Raw genomic sequence first — 13,023 nt, 5'->3', positions numbered from 1 at the left:
GATTCATATTACTATTCATTATCATTACTCTTTTTCTTTCCTTTAGTATTTATATGAGTTATTATTATTGTTATTACCATTTTTATTATTATATTTAAATTACAATTTATATGACTATTTATGTTATTATCTATTACTATTTTTATTATTATTTATATTTCTTCTTCCTCCCATCATCCTCTTTATTCTATCTAGGGCTCTGCGGCGTTTGAAAATATCGGGACTCCAACTCCCAGATGCCTCAGCTGCCTGAGCCAAGGGCAGGGAATTCTGGGAAATGGAGTCCAAAGAAACCTTAGTGGGAAGGAGGAGGAGGCTGGAACTCGCAGAGGCGGAGCTTGAGGCGCTGACGTCAGCGGAGGGCGGGGCTAACGCTCAGCCGGCCCCGCCCCCTGGGGCAGAGGCTTCTGAGCTTCTTTCTGCTGCAGATGCGCATTAGGCGTCCACACGCGGGCTTTTTACACCATGGCGTCTCCTCCGGACTCCCCGGCCAGCAAGAGGTTGCATTCCAGGTAAATAACCCCAAAAAAACCCATTTTATCTCTTATTTTCCCGCTCTGAACTCCTGCAGGTGGCTTGTTTTCTTTATGCAGATGTTGCTAATATATATATTTTAATGTCGACCAAGCTTTTGTGCTGCCTGAGGACAGGGAGAGTCCATTTCCCCTTTAAAAACCCCTTTAAAAACCCAATTTCTTGCAAGTTTGAGTCCTCTCTTGCCTTCCAAAAAGCCTTGGTGGGTCCCACAGGTGTCGCCTGATTTGCATTTTCCCGGGGCTCATTTGCATATGCATAATGAGATACTTTAAAAATGTGGAATTTTATGCACAGTTTTGTTCGCTGTAATGCGTTTAACAAACTCTCCGAATATGGGTTGGTGTGAGTTTTTTTTTTCCGGGCTGCCTGGCCATGCACCAGTAGCATTCTCTCCTGACGTTTCGCCCACCTCTATGGCAGGCATCCTCAGAGGTTGGGAGGTCTGTTGGAAACTAGGCAAGTGGAGTCTGTCTATCTATCCATCTATCTATCCATCCATCCATCTATCTATCTATCTATCTATCTATCTATCTATCTATCTATCTATCTATCTATCTGCTCTGGTCATGTTCCAGAAGCATTCTCTCCTGACGTTTCGCCCACCTCTGTGGCAGGCATCCTCAGAGGTTGTGAGGTCTGTTGGAAACTAGGCAAGTGGAGTCTGTCTATCTATCCATCTATCTATCTATCTATTTATCTATCTGCTCTGGTTATGGTCCAGAAGCATTCTCTCCTGACGTTTCTCCCACCTCTGTGGCAGGCCTCCTGAGAGGTTGAGAGGTCTGTTGGAAACTAGGCAAGTGGAGTCTGTCTATCTATCTATCTATCTATCTATCTATCTATCTATCTATTTATCTATCTGCTCTGGTCATGGTCCAGAAGCATTCTCTCCTGACGTTTCGCCCACCTCTATGGCAGGCATCTTCAGAGGTTGTGAGGTCTGTTGGAAACTAAGCAAGTGGGGTTTATATACCTGTGAAATGATGTCCAGGGTGGGAGAAAAAACTCTTGTCTGCTTGAATGTTGCAATTGAGTAGCCTTGCAGCTTCAAAGCCTGGCTGCTTCCTGCCTGGAGGGTGGGGGGAATCCTTTGTTGGGAGGTGTTAGCTGGCCCTGGTTGCTTCCTGTCTGGAATTTATTTATTTATTTAAGTATTGCAACATTTATATCCCGCCCTTCTCACCCAAAAGGGGACTCAGGGCGGCTTACAATAAAACACAGATATATAAAATATATATAATACAATGCAAGTCAATTGAAATCAATTAGAATTCCCTTGTCTTCTGAATGTTGTTCTTTACTTACTGTCCTGATTTGAAAGGGTTTTTTTAAGTACTTGATTCATTTTCATGGTTTCCTCTTTTTCTGTTGAAATTGTCCACATGATTTTATGTTTGGGTTGTGTTGACAAATTTTGCTGCTCTTGCCACCAAATTAATATACACTATCAAGACTCAATCAATCAATTTATTAATGCTCCGACCAATGCATATCAACACTCGCTATCAGTTGGGGGCCCCTCCCTCCAGAAACAAGATAGTACTATACAATATATAATATATTGTATGTACATTGTAATAATATAATATATTGTATGTACATATAATATTGATAATAATATTCTAATATAATAATACACTATAATACTAATAATAATACAATATAATAATATTAATTATATATTAAATGTAATATTGCTAATAATATTATAGTATAGTGATATAGTACAATATAGTAATACCATATATACTTGAGTATAAGCTTTCCCGAATATAAGCCGAGGCACCTAATTTTACTACAAAAAAACTGGGAAAACATTGACTCCAGTATAAGCCGAGGGTGGCAAATTTCAGAAATAAAAATATATACCAACAAAAATACATTAATTGAGGCATCGGTAGGTTAAATGTTTTTGAATATTTACATAAAGCTCTAATTTTAGATAAGACTGTCCAACTCTGATCAAATCATTATTCTCATCTTCGTCACTGTAAATGTGCTTATGTATCCTTTTAATAATAATAGAGTAAAATAATACATGTAATAATAATAATAATAATAAATACAGGAAAATAATACAGTAGAGTCTCACTTATCCAAGCTAAACGGGCCAGCAGAAGCTTGGATAAGCGAATATCTTGGATAATAAGGAGGGATTAAGGAAAAGCCTATTAAACATCAAATTAGGTTATGATTTTACAAATTAAGCACCAAAACATCGTGTTATACACCAAATTTGACAGAAAAAGTAGTTCAATACACAGTAATGTTATGTTGTAATTACTGTATTTACAAATTTAGCACCAAAATATCATGATATATTGAAAACATTAACTACAAAAATGCGTTGGATAATCCAGAACCTTGGATAAGCGAGTCTTGGATAAGTGAGATTCTACTGTATTTTAACATGACCGTTTCCGTGTCCTCCTTGCTCGTCCTTACCTTTTTCATGGACCTTATTCAGAGTTTTTTTACAAATCACCCTCTATACGTAGAAATTGATGTTTTGGTTTTAAATTTAATCATGTTATGTCATTTTATACGTATGTTAATTTATGTTGTGGTACGTTGTTTCCTCATGTAAGCTGCCCTGAGTCGCTTCGGGGAGATGAAGGCGGGGTACAAGAATAAAGTTATTACTGTATTATTATTAGTATTATTATTATTATTATTTTATTATGACACAGCAAACAAGAGAGATATGCTGGATTTAATATCACAAAATCACAAGTCGAACACTTCACAAGTGTCTAGGACTGTGTGATGCATTTTCGGATGATGCGCGCAGATCCCAGTAAGGTGGCCTTTTGCAGTTGGCAGATCGTGATTTTGTCAATATCTATTGTTTCCAAATGCCGGCTGAGATCTTCTGGCACGGCACCCAGTGTGCCAATCACCACCGGGACCACCTGCACTGGCTTCTGCCAGAGTCTTTGCAGTTCAATCTTGAGGTCCTGATACCGGCTGAGTTTTTCCTGTTGTTTTTCGTCAATGCGACTGTCACCTGGGATGGCAACATCCATGATCCAAACCTTTTTCTTTTCCACAACTGTGATGTCTGGTGTGTTGTGTTCCAGAACTTTGTCAGTCTGGATCCGGAAGTCCCACAGTATCTTTGCGTGCTCATTCTCCAAGACTTTTGCAGGTCTGTGATCCCACCAGTTCTGGGAGGTGGTACTTGAGGCATAAGTTCCAATGAATCCTTTGGGCCACATAGTTGTGCCTCTGTTTGTAGTCTGTCTGTGCAATTTTCCTGGGATGGCGACATCAATGATTCAAACCTTTTTCTTTTCCACAACTGTGGTGTCTGGTGTGTTGTGTTCCAGAACTTTGTCAGGTTTGGATTATTATTATTATTATTATGGTTGTTGTTGTTGTTGGGATGGTTCCGTTCCCCTTGGAGTAAGTGGGCTTTGCAGATTCTTTTTGAACGGCCTGCCAGGACTTTGATTGTGCTTCTTTTTTTACTTGAGTGATGGCCATAGTTTTGATGTAGGTATCTATGTGTGTGTGTAGGTTTTCATTGGGTTTGTGGGTGACTAGGACATCTAGGAATTGCAGTTTTCCTTTTCTTTTTCCATGGTGAATTGGATCTTTGGGTGGATGCTGTTGAGGTGGTCTAGTGCTAATCAAGCTTTTCTGGCCTTCGGATATAATATTTCCCGAATCATAAAAGCATTTCAAGGCCTCCGTTTTCGTCCCTTGGAAGTGAGGCTGAAGGCCAAGGAGAAGCCAGGGTTGTTTTAAATGGAAAAACGGCAAGGGATCCATTGGGACGGTTTCTGCAGAACCAGCACGTCTGGCTTCTTCTCCTAGAAAAAAAAGGGGGCATTTTGTGAATCTTCTCTTCAAGCCTTTCTACCCGAAACCAGCTGTCAAAACAACCCCCAAAAATGTTGAAATTATAAGGTTTCGTCTCTGCAGCTGGAAAGGGACCCTGTATGCGGATTCTGTGGTTTCTGGGATTGTTGACATTTCGGACATTTCTTAAAGGAGCCCCTGTGCAAAAAAAAAAATATATACATCTCTCCAGATCCTGGTGAGAACAGAGGCGGTGTTGTGTCCAGAGAAATGCGCCCGGCCTTGGGAGCCTGATGGGACTTGTAGTCCCAAGTCCTTGCGGAACTACAACTCCCAGGATCCAATAGGATCGAACTGCATCATGCGGGCCTGCATTGAATTGTGTTGAGCTGCATTATAGGGTCAATGTAGACCCATATAATGCATTTTCATAGGTCTCCACTGACTTATATTCAACTTCATTATATAGGATTGCATTGAACTGTATTATATGGGCCTTCATTGGACTTTATTATATGGACCTCCATTTAATTGCATTATATGGTTCAACATTCAACTGCATTGAACTGCATTATATAGGCCAGAACTGAATTGCATTGTACGGTTCTTCATTGAATTGCAGAGTTTTAATTTTTAATCTAGTTTTTAAATGTAGTATTCATGCGGCCCGCTCGTGTTATATTGCTGTTTTGATCTTATGTTGTACTGTTTATTTTATGTAATGTATTATTTAATTGTATTATGTTATGGTTTATTGTATTGTCTTGGGCATGGCCCCATGTAAGCCGCCCCGAGTCCCCGTTGGGGAGATGGTGGCGGGGTATAAATAAAGTTTTATTATTATTATTATTATATGGGTCGCAATTGAACTGCATTATATTGGTCTAGACAGTCAACTGTTCTGTATTATATGATCAATATAGACCCATATAATGCATAATATAGGTCTGCACGGAATTGCATTGAACTGAATTATATGGTCAATATAGACCCATATAATGCATAAAATAGGTTTGCACGGAATTGCATTGAACTGCGTTATATGGTCAATATAGGCCCATATAATGCATAATATAGGCCTGCACGGAATTGCATTGAACTGCATTATATGATCAATATAATGCATAATATATGTCTGCACGGAATTGCATTGAACTGCATTATATGGTCAATGTAGATCGATATAATGCATAATATAGGTCTGCACAGAATTGCATTGAACTGCATTATATGGTCAATGTAGATGAATATAATGCATAATATAGGTCTGCACAGAATTGTATTGAACTGTATTATATGCTCAATATAGACCCATATAATGCATAATATAGGTCTACATGGAATTGCATTGAACTGTTCAATATAGACCCATATAATGCATAATATAGGTCTGCACGGAATTGCATTGAATTGCATTATATGCTCAATATAGACCCATATAATGCATAATATAGGTCTGCATGGAATTGCATTGAACTGCATTATATAGGCCTACACTTAATTGCATTGTACAGGTCTCCATTGTATTGCACTATATGGGTCTCCATTGTATTGCATTATATGGCTCTCCATTGAACTGCATTATATGGGTCTCCATTGTATTGCATTATATGGGTCTCCATTGTATTGCATTATATGGGTCTCCATTGAACTGCATTATATGGGTCTCCATTGTATTGCATTATATGGGTCTCCATTGTATTGCATTATATGGGTCTCCATTGTATTGCATTATATGGGTCTCCATTGTATTGCATTATATGGGTCTCCATTGAACTGCATTATATGGGTCTCCATTGTATAGGTCTGCACTGAACTGCATTACAGTATATGGGTTTCTACACTGAGACATATCGATCCAGCCTTTGCCTTCCTCTGACACTCGAATGGCCTAGTGTTTGCACTTTGTACATGCTCAGAGGCCTGTTGAGCATGTGCCTGTTAAAGTCGAGGAGGCTCTTATTTGGAGAGATGGTTGTTTCACATCTGAAGGCCATTACAAGGCCTTTATTTAGACGAGAGGAAGGAGTCCTCTGCAATTACGGCCACCGAATGAGAACTCGGCTCCCCGTGGAAAGCGAGGCCTATAATCTCTTAATTATAGATTGGCCTCGCTTTTGGCCATAAACCAGGCCGTTTTCTGGTAGAGAGGCTCCTCCAAGAAGTGTTACGTTATTCATAAATGTAAAAGAATTTTTTGCACATGAAGAGACAGAAAAATCGATGCGGGTTTTTTTCTCTCTATTTTGGGGTAGACTAGATGACCTCTGGGGGACCCCAGCAATACCCAGGGTTGAAAGGGCAGGCGTTTTTCCATATGGCGCATGAATGGAGAAAAGAGCGCTTTGTCGTCCAAATAGCCCATGATTTTGTTCTCACAAATTGCCAGAAAAGACCATTTGTCGTTGAGTTTGAAAGAGGCCACCGGATGCAACGTATGCCCTGCGGAGACCGTTTCCTTATAAGCTTTTTGTGCCCAAGATTATTGTATAGTATTTTATTGTATAGTGATATAGTATAGTATAGTATAGTATAGTATAGTATAGTATAGTATAGTATAGTATAGTATATTATTGTAATAGTGTAGTATACTATACAATTTGGGCCCTGTTTGCATTGTTTTGGGGCCACTTGGGCCTTCTTTGCATTGATTTTGAGCCCTTTTTCACTTTTTTTGCATTGACTTTAGGCCCATTGGACCCCATTTGCATTGATTTTGAGCCCAATTGACCTAATTTGCATTGATTTTGGGCTCTTTGGGCTTTGTTTACATTGACTTTAAGCCCTTTGGACCCCATGTGCTTTGATTTTGAGCCCAATGGACCTAATTTGCCTTGATTTGCGGCCCGTTGGACTTTGTTTACATTGACTTTAAGCCCTTTGGACCCCATTTGCGTTGATTTTAAGCCTAGTGGACCTAATTTGCATTGATTTGGGGCCCTTTGGACTTTGTTTACATTGACTTTAAGCCATTTGGACCCCATTTGCTTTGATTTTGAACCCAATTGACCTAATTTGCCTTGATTTGCAGCCCTTTGGACTTTGTTTACATTGACTTTAGGCCCTTTGGACCCCATTTGCTTTGATTTTGAGCCCAATGGACCTAATTTGCCTTGATTTGCGGCCCTTTGGACTTTGTTTGCATTGACTTTAAGCCCTTTGGACCCCATTTGCATTGATTTTGAGCCCAATTGACCTAATTTGCATTGATTTTGGGCCCTTTGGACTTTGTTTACATTGACTTTAAGCCCTTTGGACCCCATTTGCATTGATTTGGGCCCTTTGGACTTTGTTTACATTGACTTTAGGCCCTTTGGACCCCATTTGCATTGATTTTGAACCCAGTGGACCTAATTTGGATTGATTTTGAGCCATCTGGACCTTGTTTGCCTTGATTTTAAACCATCTGGACCTTGTTTGCCTTGATTGTGAGCCCAGTGTAGCTAATTAGCATTAATTTGGGCCCTGTTTGTGTTGACGTTTGCAAATCTGGGCCCTCGAAGGCCCTCCGAATGGCAACGAGAGGGCATCCCGGGCTGCCGACCTTGACAAGCCCTCCCTCCTTTTCCCCAAAGCGGTTGCATAATTGATTAATTACTTGTCACGCACGGCCTTTGTTTTCTACCCGGCAACAGTCTGATTGTTGATTTGTGTCCTGGAACGGAATGGCAAGCGAGGTTAATTAAACACAGGCTGGATGGCTGTCTGTCGGGAAGGCTTTGACTGTGTCCTCCTGCTTGGCAGAAAGGGGCCGGATATAGTGTATCTATTTGTCATAACTATGGGTGGGTGGCCATCTGATGGGAGGGATTGGATTGTGTCCTTCATAGCGGAAGGGGGTCAGACTGGATGCCCTTTGGGGGTCCCTTCCAACTCTTATTATATATAGATGCACAATATTCTATCATATATCTATGTATCTATACATCTGTCTAATCTATGGCTGGATGCCCTCTGGGGGCCCCTTCCAATTCCATGTTAGATATATCATAAAATATTGTGCATCTGTCTATCTGTTTATCTGTCTATCATATCGATGACTGTCTGTCGGGGGCTGGACTGGATGTCCTCTGGGGTCCCTTTCAACTCTAGGATATCATAGAATATCACACATCTATCTATCATATCGATGGCTGTCTGTCTGTTGGGGGCTGGACTAGATGCCCTCTGGAGACCCCTTGCAACTCTAGGATGTCATAGAACAGTGTAATCTATGTCTAGATGCCCTCTGGGGGACCCTTCCAATTCCATGATAGATATACAGTAGAGTCTCGCTTATCCAACGTAAACGGGCCGGCAGAACGTTGGATAAGCGAATATGTTGGATAATAAAGAGAGATTAAGGAAAAGCCTATTAAACATCAAATTAGGTTATTATTTTACAAATTAAGCACCAAAGCATCATGTTATACAACAAATTTGACAGAAAAAGTACAGTAGTTCAATACACAGTAATTCTATGCAGTAATTACTGTATTTACTTATTTAGCACCAAAATATCATGATGTATTGAAAACATTGACTACAAAAATGCGTTGGATAATCCAGAACGTTGGATAAGCGAGTGTTGGATAAGTGAGACTCTACTGTATTATATAATATCGTGTATCAGTTTATCATATCTATGTCTAGATGCCCTCAGGGGCCCCTTGCAACTCTAGGATATTATAGAATACGAGCTGTGCCCGGCCACGCGTTGCTATGGCGTAGTCCTAAGTGGGGTTTTCTCCGTGGCATTCAAGGTGGCCTAGAGAGGATTCCCCTAGGTAGGAAGCAGCCAGGCTTTGAAGCTGCAAGGTCACTCCTTGGAAAGTGATGAGTATTGTGGCCAAATTTGGAGTGATTTGGCCCAGTGGTTTTGTTGTTTACTCTGTCCTACAAACGTACATTACATTTTTATATATGTACTAGCTGTGCCCGGCCACGCGTTGCTGTGGCGAAGTCTGGTGGTATGGGAAATAAAGTATAGAGGAATTGGTGGTAGTTAAGGTCAAGGGTAAAGGTTTCCCCTGACATTAAGTCCATTATAAATGGGTTATATAGCTGTGTGGAAGGGCCTTGAGTCTACACTGCCATATAATCCAGTTAAAATCAGATAATTTTATAGGCAGTGTGGAAGAGGCCTAAGTGAGGCCTAACACTGCCTGTCCCTTGGGCTGAGTGGGTTGCTAGGAGACCAAGTGGGCAGAGCTTAGCCTTCTAACTGGCAGCAATTGGATAAAAATAATTCTTCCTCTCCCTCTAATTAGGACTTTATTTTTCTTTTCTTTTTGTTGTATGAACGTAGAGGCATGGATGAGGGGTTGTGTTGCCAAGTTTAGTGTTTCTGGGATGTGTAGTTTTGTTGTTTTGTCCTAGGCCAAAATTTCATTACCCTTTTATATATATAGACCAGCTGTGCCCTGCCACGCGTTGCTGTGGCCCATTGGAATTGCACTGAATAGCTCCGGTTTTTGGGTTTTTTTAGGCCCGGTGGAGGTTCGTGATGTGATATTTTGTGGTTTCAACCTCGAGGCGTGGATGATGGATTGTGTTGTGAAATTTCGAGATTGGGGGGCCTGTCGTTTTGTTGTTTTGTTGGTCGCCATGATGCCATCACTCATTTATATATATAGATACTAGCTGTGCCTGGCCACGCGTTGCTGTGGCAAAGTGGTGGTGGTATTGGTTAAAAATTGTTGTGGGATTTTTATTTGTATTTTTAATTAATTTTATTGTAACTTATCTTTTTTATTCATTATATTTTATTATTTTGTTGTATTATTTTTAGTTATTTTGTTATTATAGTATTTTATTGTATTAATTGTTTTAGTGTTTTTATTATTTTTTATTGTCTTATTTGTATTTATTTTATTTTTTATTCTTTTATTAACACTGGGCTGAGTGGGTTGCTAGATCAAGTGGGCGGAGCTTAGCCTTCTAACTGGCAGCAATTGGATAAAAACAATTACTTCTCTCCCTCTAATTAGGACTTTATTTTTCTTTTCTTTTTGTTGTCGGAACCTAGGGGCAAGGATGGTGGGTTGTGTTGCCAAATTTCTAGGTTCTGGGGCTTGTACTTTGGTTGTTTAGTGGGAGGAACGGACACCATTACTCCTTTATCTATATATATAAAAGAGTGATGGCATCATGGCAGCGGACAAAACAACAAAAGTAAACACCCCACAACCTTGAAAATTGACAGCACAACCCCTCATCCATGCCTCTAGGTTGATACAACAAAAAGAAAAGAAAAATAAAGTCCTAATTAGAGGGAGAGGAATAATTGTTTTTATCCAATTGCTGCCAGTTAGAAGGCTAAGCTCCACTCACTTGGTCTCCTAGCAACCCACTCAGTCCAGGGGACCCTTTACCTTAACTACCACCAATTCTTCAGTACTTTATTTCCCATACTACCATATTTCGCCACAGCAACGCGTGGCCGGGCACAGCTAGTATATATAGATATAGTGCATCTATCTTTCTATCTGTCTAATCCATGTCTGGGTGCCCTCTGGGTGCCGCTTCTCCTCCTCTTCCAGGACAGAGGCCTCCTGCCTGTCGCTGGCCCTGGAAGGGGAGCGCTCCTGCAAGGCGGGGGACTTCCGGGCGGCGGTGGAGCTCTTTGAGGCGGCCCTGCAAGCGGGGACCCCGGAGCCCCAGACCTTGAGTGCCATCTACAGCCAGATGGGCAACGCCTGCTTCTACCTCAAGGAATTCCCCAAAGCCCTCCAGTTCCACAGCCACGACCTCACCTTGGCCAGGTAGGCCGCCATTGGCTTCCATACATATAGACATAAATCTAGACATAAATAATACATCAGGTCCAAGTGTCATTATTATTATTATTATTATTATTATTCATCCTTTAGATGAATATTCCCATCCTTTCCCAGCTTTTATGTTGTTGTCATTATTATTATTTACTTTCTCAAGATAGATTGTTCCATTCTTTTCCCAACTTCAATGCATTATTATTATTGTTGTTACTATTATTGCTACTACTACAATTTATATTATTATTATTATTATTCATCCTTTAGATGAATATTCCCATCCTTTCCCAGCTTTTATGTTGTTGTCATTATTATTATTTACTTTCTCAAGATGGATTGTTCCATTCTTTTCCCAACTTCAGTGCATTATTATTATTGTTGTTGTTACTATTATTGCTACTACTACAATTTATATTATTATTATTATTCATCCTTTAGATGAATATTCCCATCCTTTCCCAGCTTTTACGTTGATGCCATTATTATTATTTACTTTCTCAAGATGGATTGTTCCATTCTTTTCCCAACTTCAATGCATTATTATTATTGTTGTTACTATTATTGCTACTACTACAATTTATATTATTATTATTATTATTATTATTATTATTATTCATCCTTTAGATGAATATTCACATCCTTTCCCAGCTTTTATGTTGTTGTCATTATTATTATTTACTTTCTCAAGATGGATTGTTCCATTCTTTTCCCAGCTTTAATGCATTATTATTATTATTATTATTCATCCTTTAGATGAATATTCCCATCCTTTCCCAGCTTTTACGTTGATGCCATTATTATTATTTACTTTCTCAAGATGGATTGTTCCATTCTTTTCCCAACTTCAATACATTACTATTATTATTGTTACTATTATTGCTACTACTACAATTTATATTATTATTATTATTCATCCTTTAGATGAATATTCCCATCCTTTCCCAGCTTTTATGTTGTTGCCATTATTATTATTTACTTTCTCAAGATGGATTGTTCCATTCTTTTCCCAACTTCAATGCATTATTATTATTATTGTTACTATTATTGCTACTACTACAATTTATATTATTATTATTATTCATCCCTTAGATGAATATTCCCATCCTTTCCCAGCTTTTATGTTGTTGTCATTATTATTATTTACTTTCTCAAGATGGATTGTCCCATTCTTTTCCCAACTTCAATGCATTATTATTATTATTGTTACTATTATTGCTACTACTACAATTTATATTATTATTATTATTATTATTATTATTAATCCTTTAGATGAATATTCCCATCCTTTCCCAGCTTTTATGTTGTTGTAGTCATTATTATTATTTACTTTCTCAAGATGGATTGTTCCATTCTTTTCCCAGCTTTAATGCATTATTATTATTATTATTATTACTATTACTACTACTACAGTTTATTATATTATTATTATTATTATTATTATTCACTTCCTCAAGATGGATCATCCCATCCTCTCCAAGCTTTAATGCATTATTATTATTATTATTATTATTATTCACTTCCTCAGGATGGATTATCCTATTCTTTCCAATGCATCATTATTATTATTATTACGTATTATTATTAATATTCAATTCCTCAAGATGGATAGTCTCATGCTTTCCCAGCTTTATTGCATGATTATTACTATTTATTGTTATTGTTGTTGTTATTGTTGTTGTTGTTGTTGTTATTCAGTTCCTCAAGGTGGAGAGTCCCATCCTTTCTCAGCTTTATTATTATTATTACAGTATTTATTATTATTATTATTATTATTATTATTATTATCTATATATATAAAAGGCTTTTGGCATCACGGCGACTCACAAAACAAAAAAACCCAACACCCCCCAAACTCTAAAATTGGCAACACAATCCATCATCCCTGCCTCCAGTAAGATACAACACAATCACACAAAAAACACAATCA

At 38.7% G+C, this 13,023-nt stretch overlaps 1 protein-coding gene across 1 annotated transcript in view; it reads left to right on the top strand.

The window, feature by feature from the left end:
• The first annotated feature begins 225 nt into the window (after positions 1-225).
• The window catches only part of gpsm1 (G protein signaling modulator 1), a 53,205-nt gene continuing 40,407 nt past the window's right edge, over positions 226-13,023 (top strand). The window contains exons 1-2 of the mRNA XM_062960557.1: positions 226-512; positions 10,863-11,084. Coding sequence (XP_062816627.1) covers positions 466-512; positions 10,863-11,084 — 269 coding nt within the window. The 5' untranslated portion in view covers positions 226-465. The remainder of the gene's footprint in view (positions 513-10,862; positions 11,085-13,023) is intronic.

This window comes from Anolis carolinensis, unplaced genomic scaffold (genome assembly GCF_035594765.1).
Source record: "Anolis carolinensis isolate JA03-04 unplaced genomic scaffold, rAnoCar3.1.pri scaffold_7, whole genome shotgun sequence".
NCBI lineage: Eukaryota > Metazoa > Chordata > Lepidosauria > Squamata > Dactyloidae > Anolis > Anolis carolinensis.
Note: the sequence above shows the minus strand (reverse complement) of the source record. Positions and strands in the feature narration are given on the sequence as shown.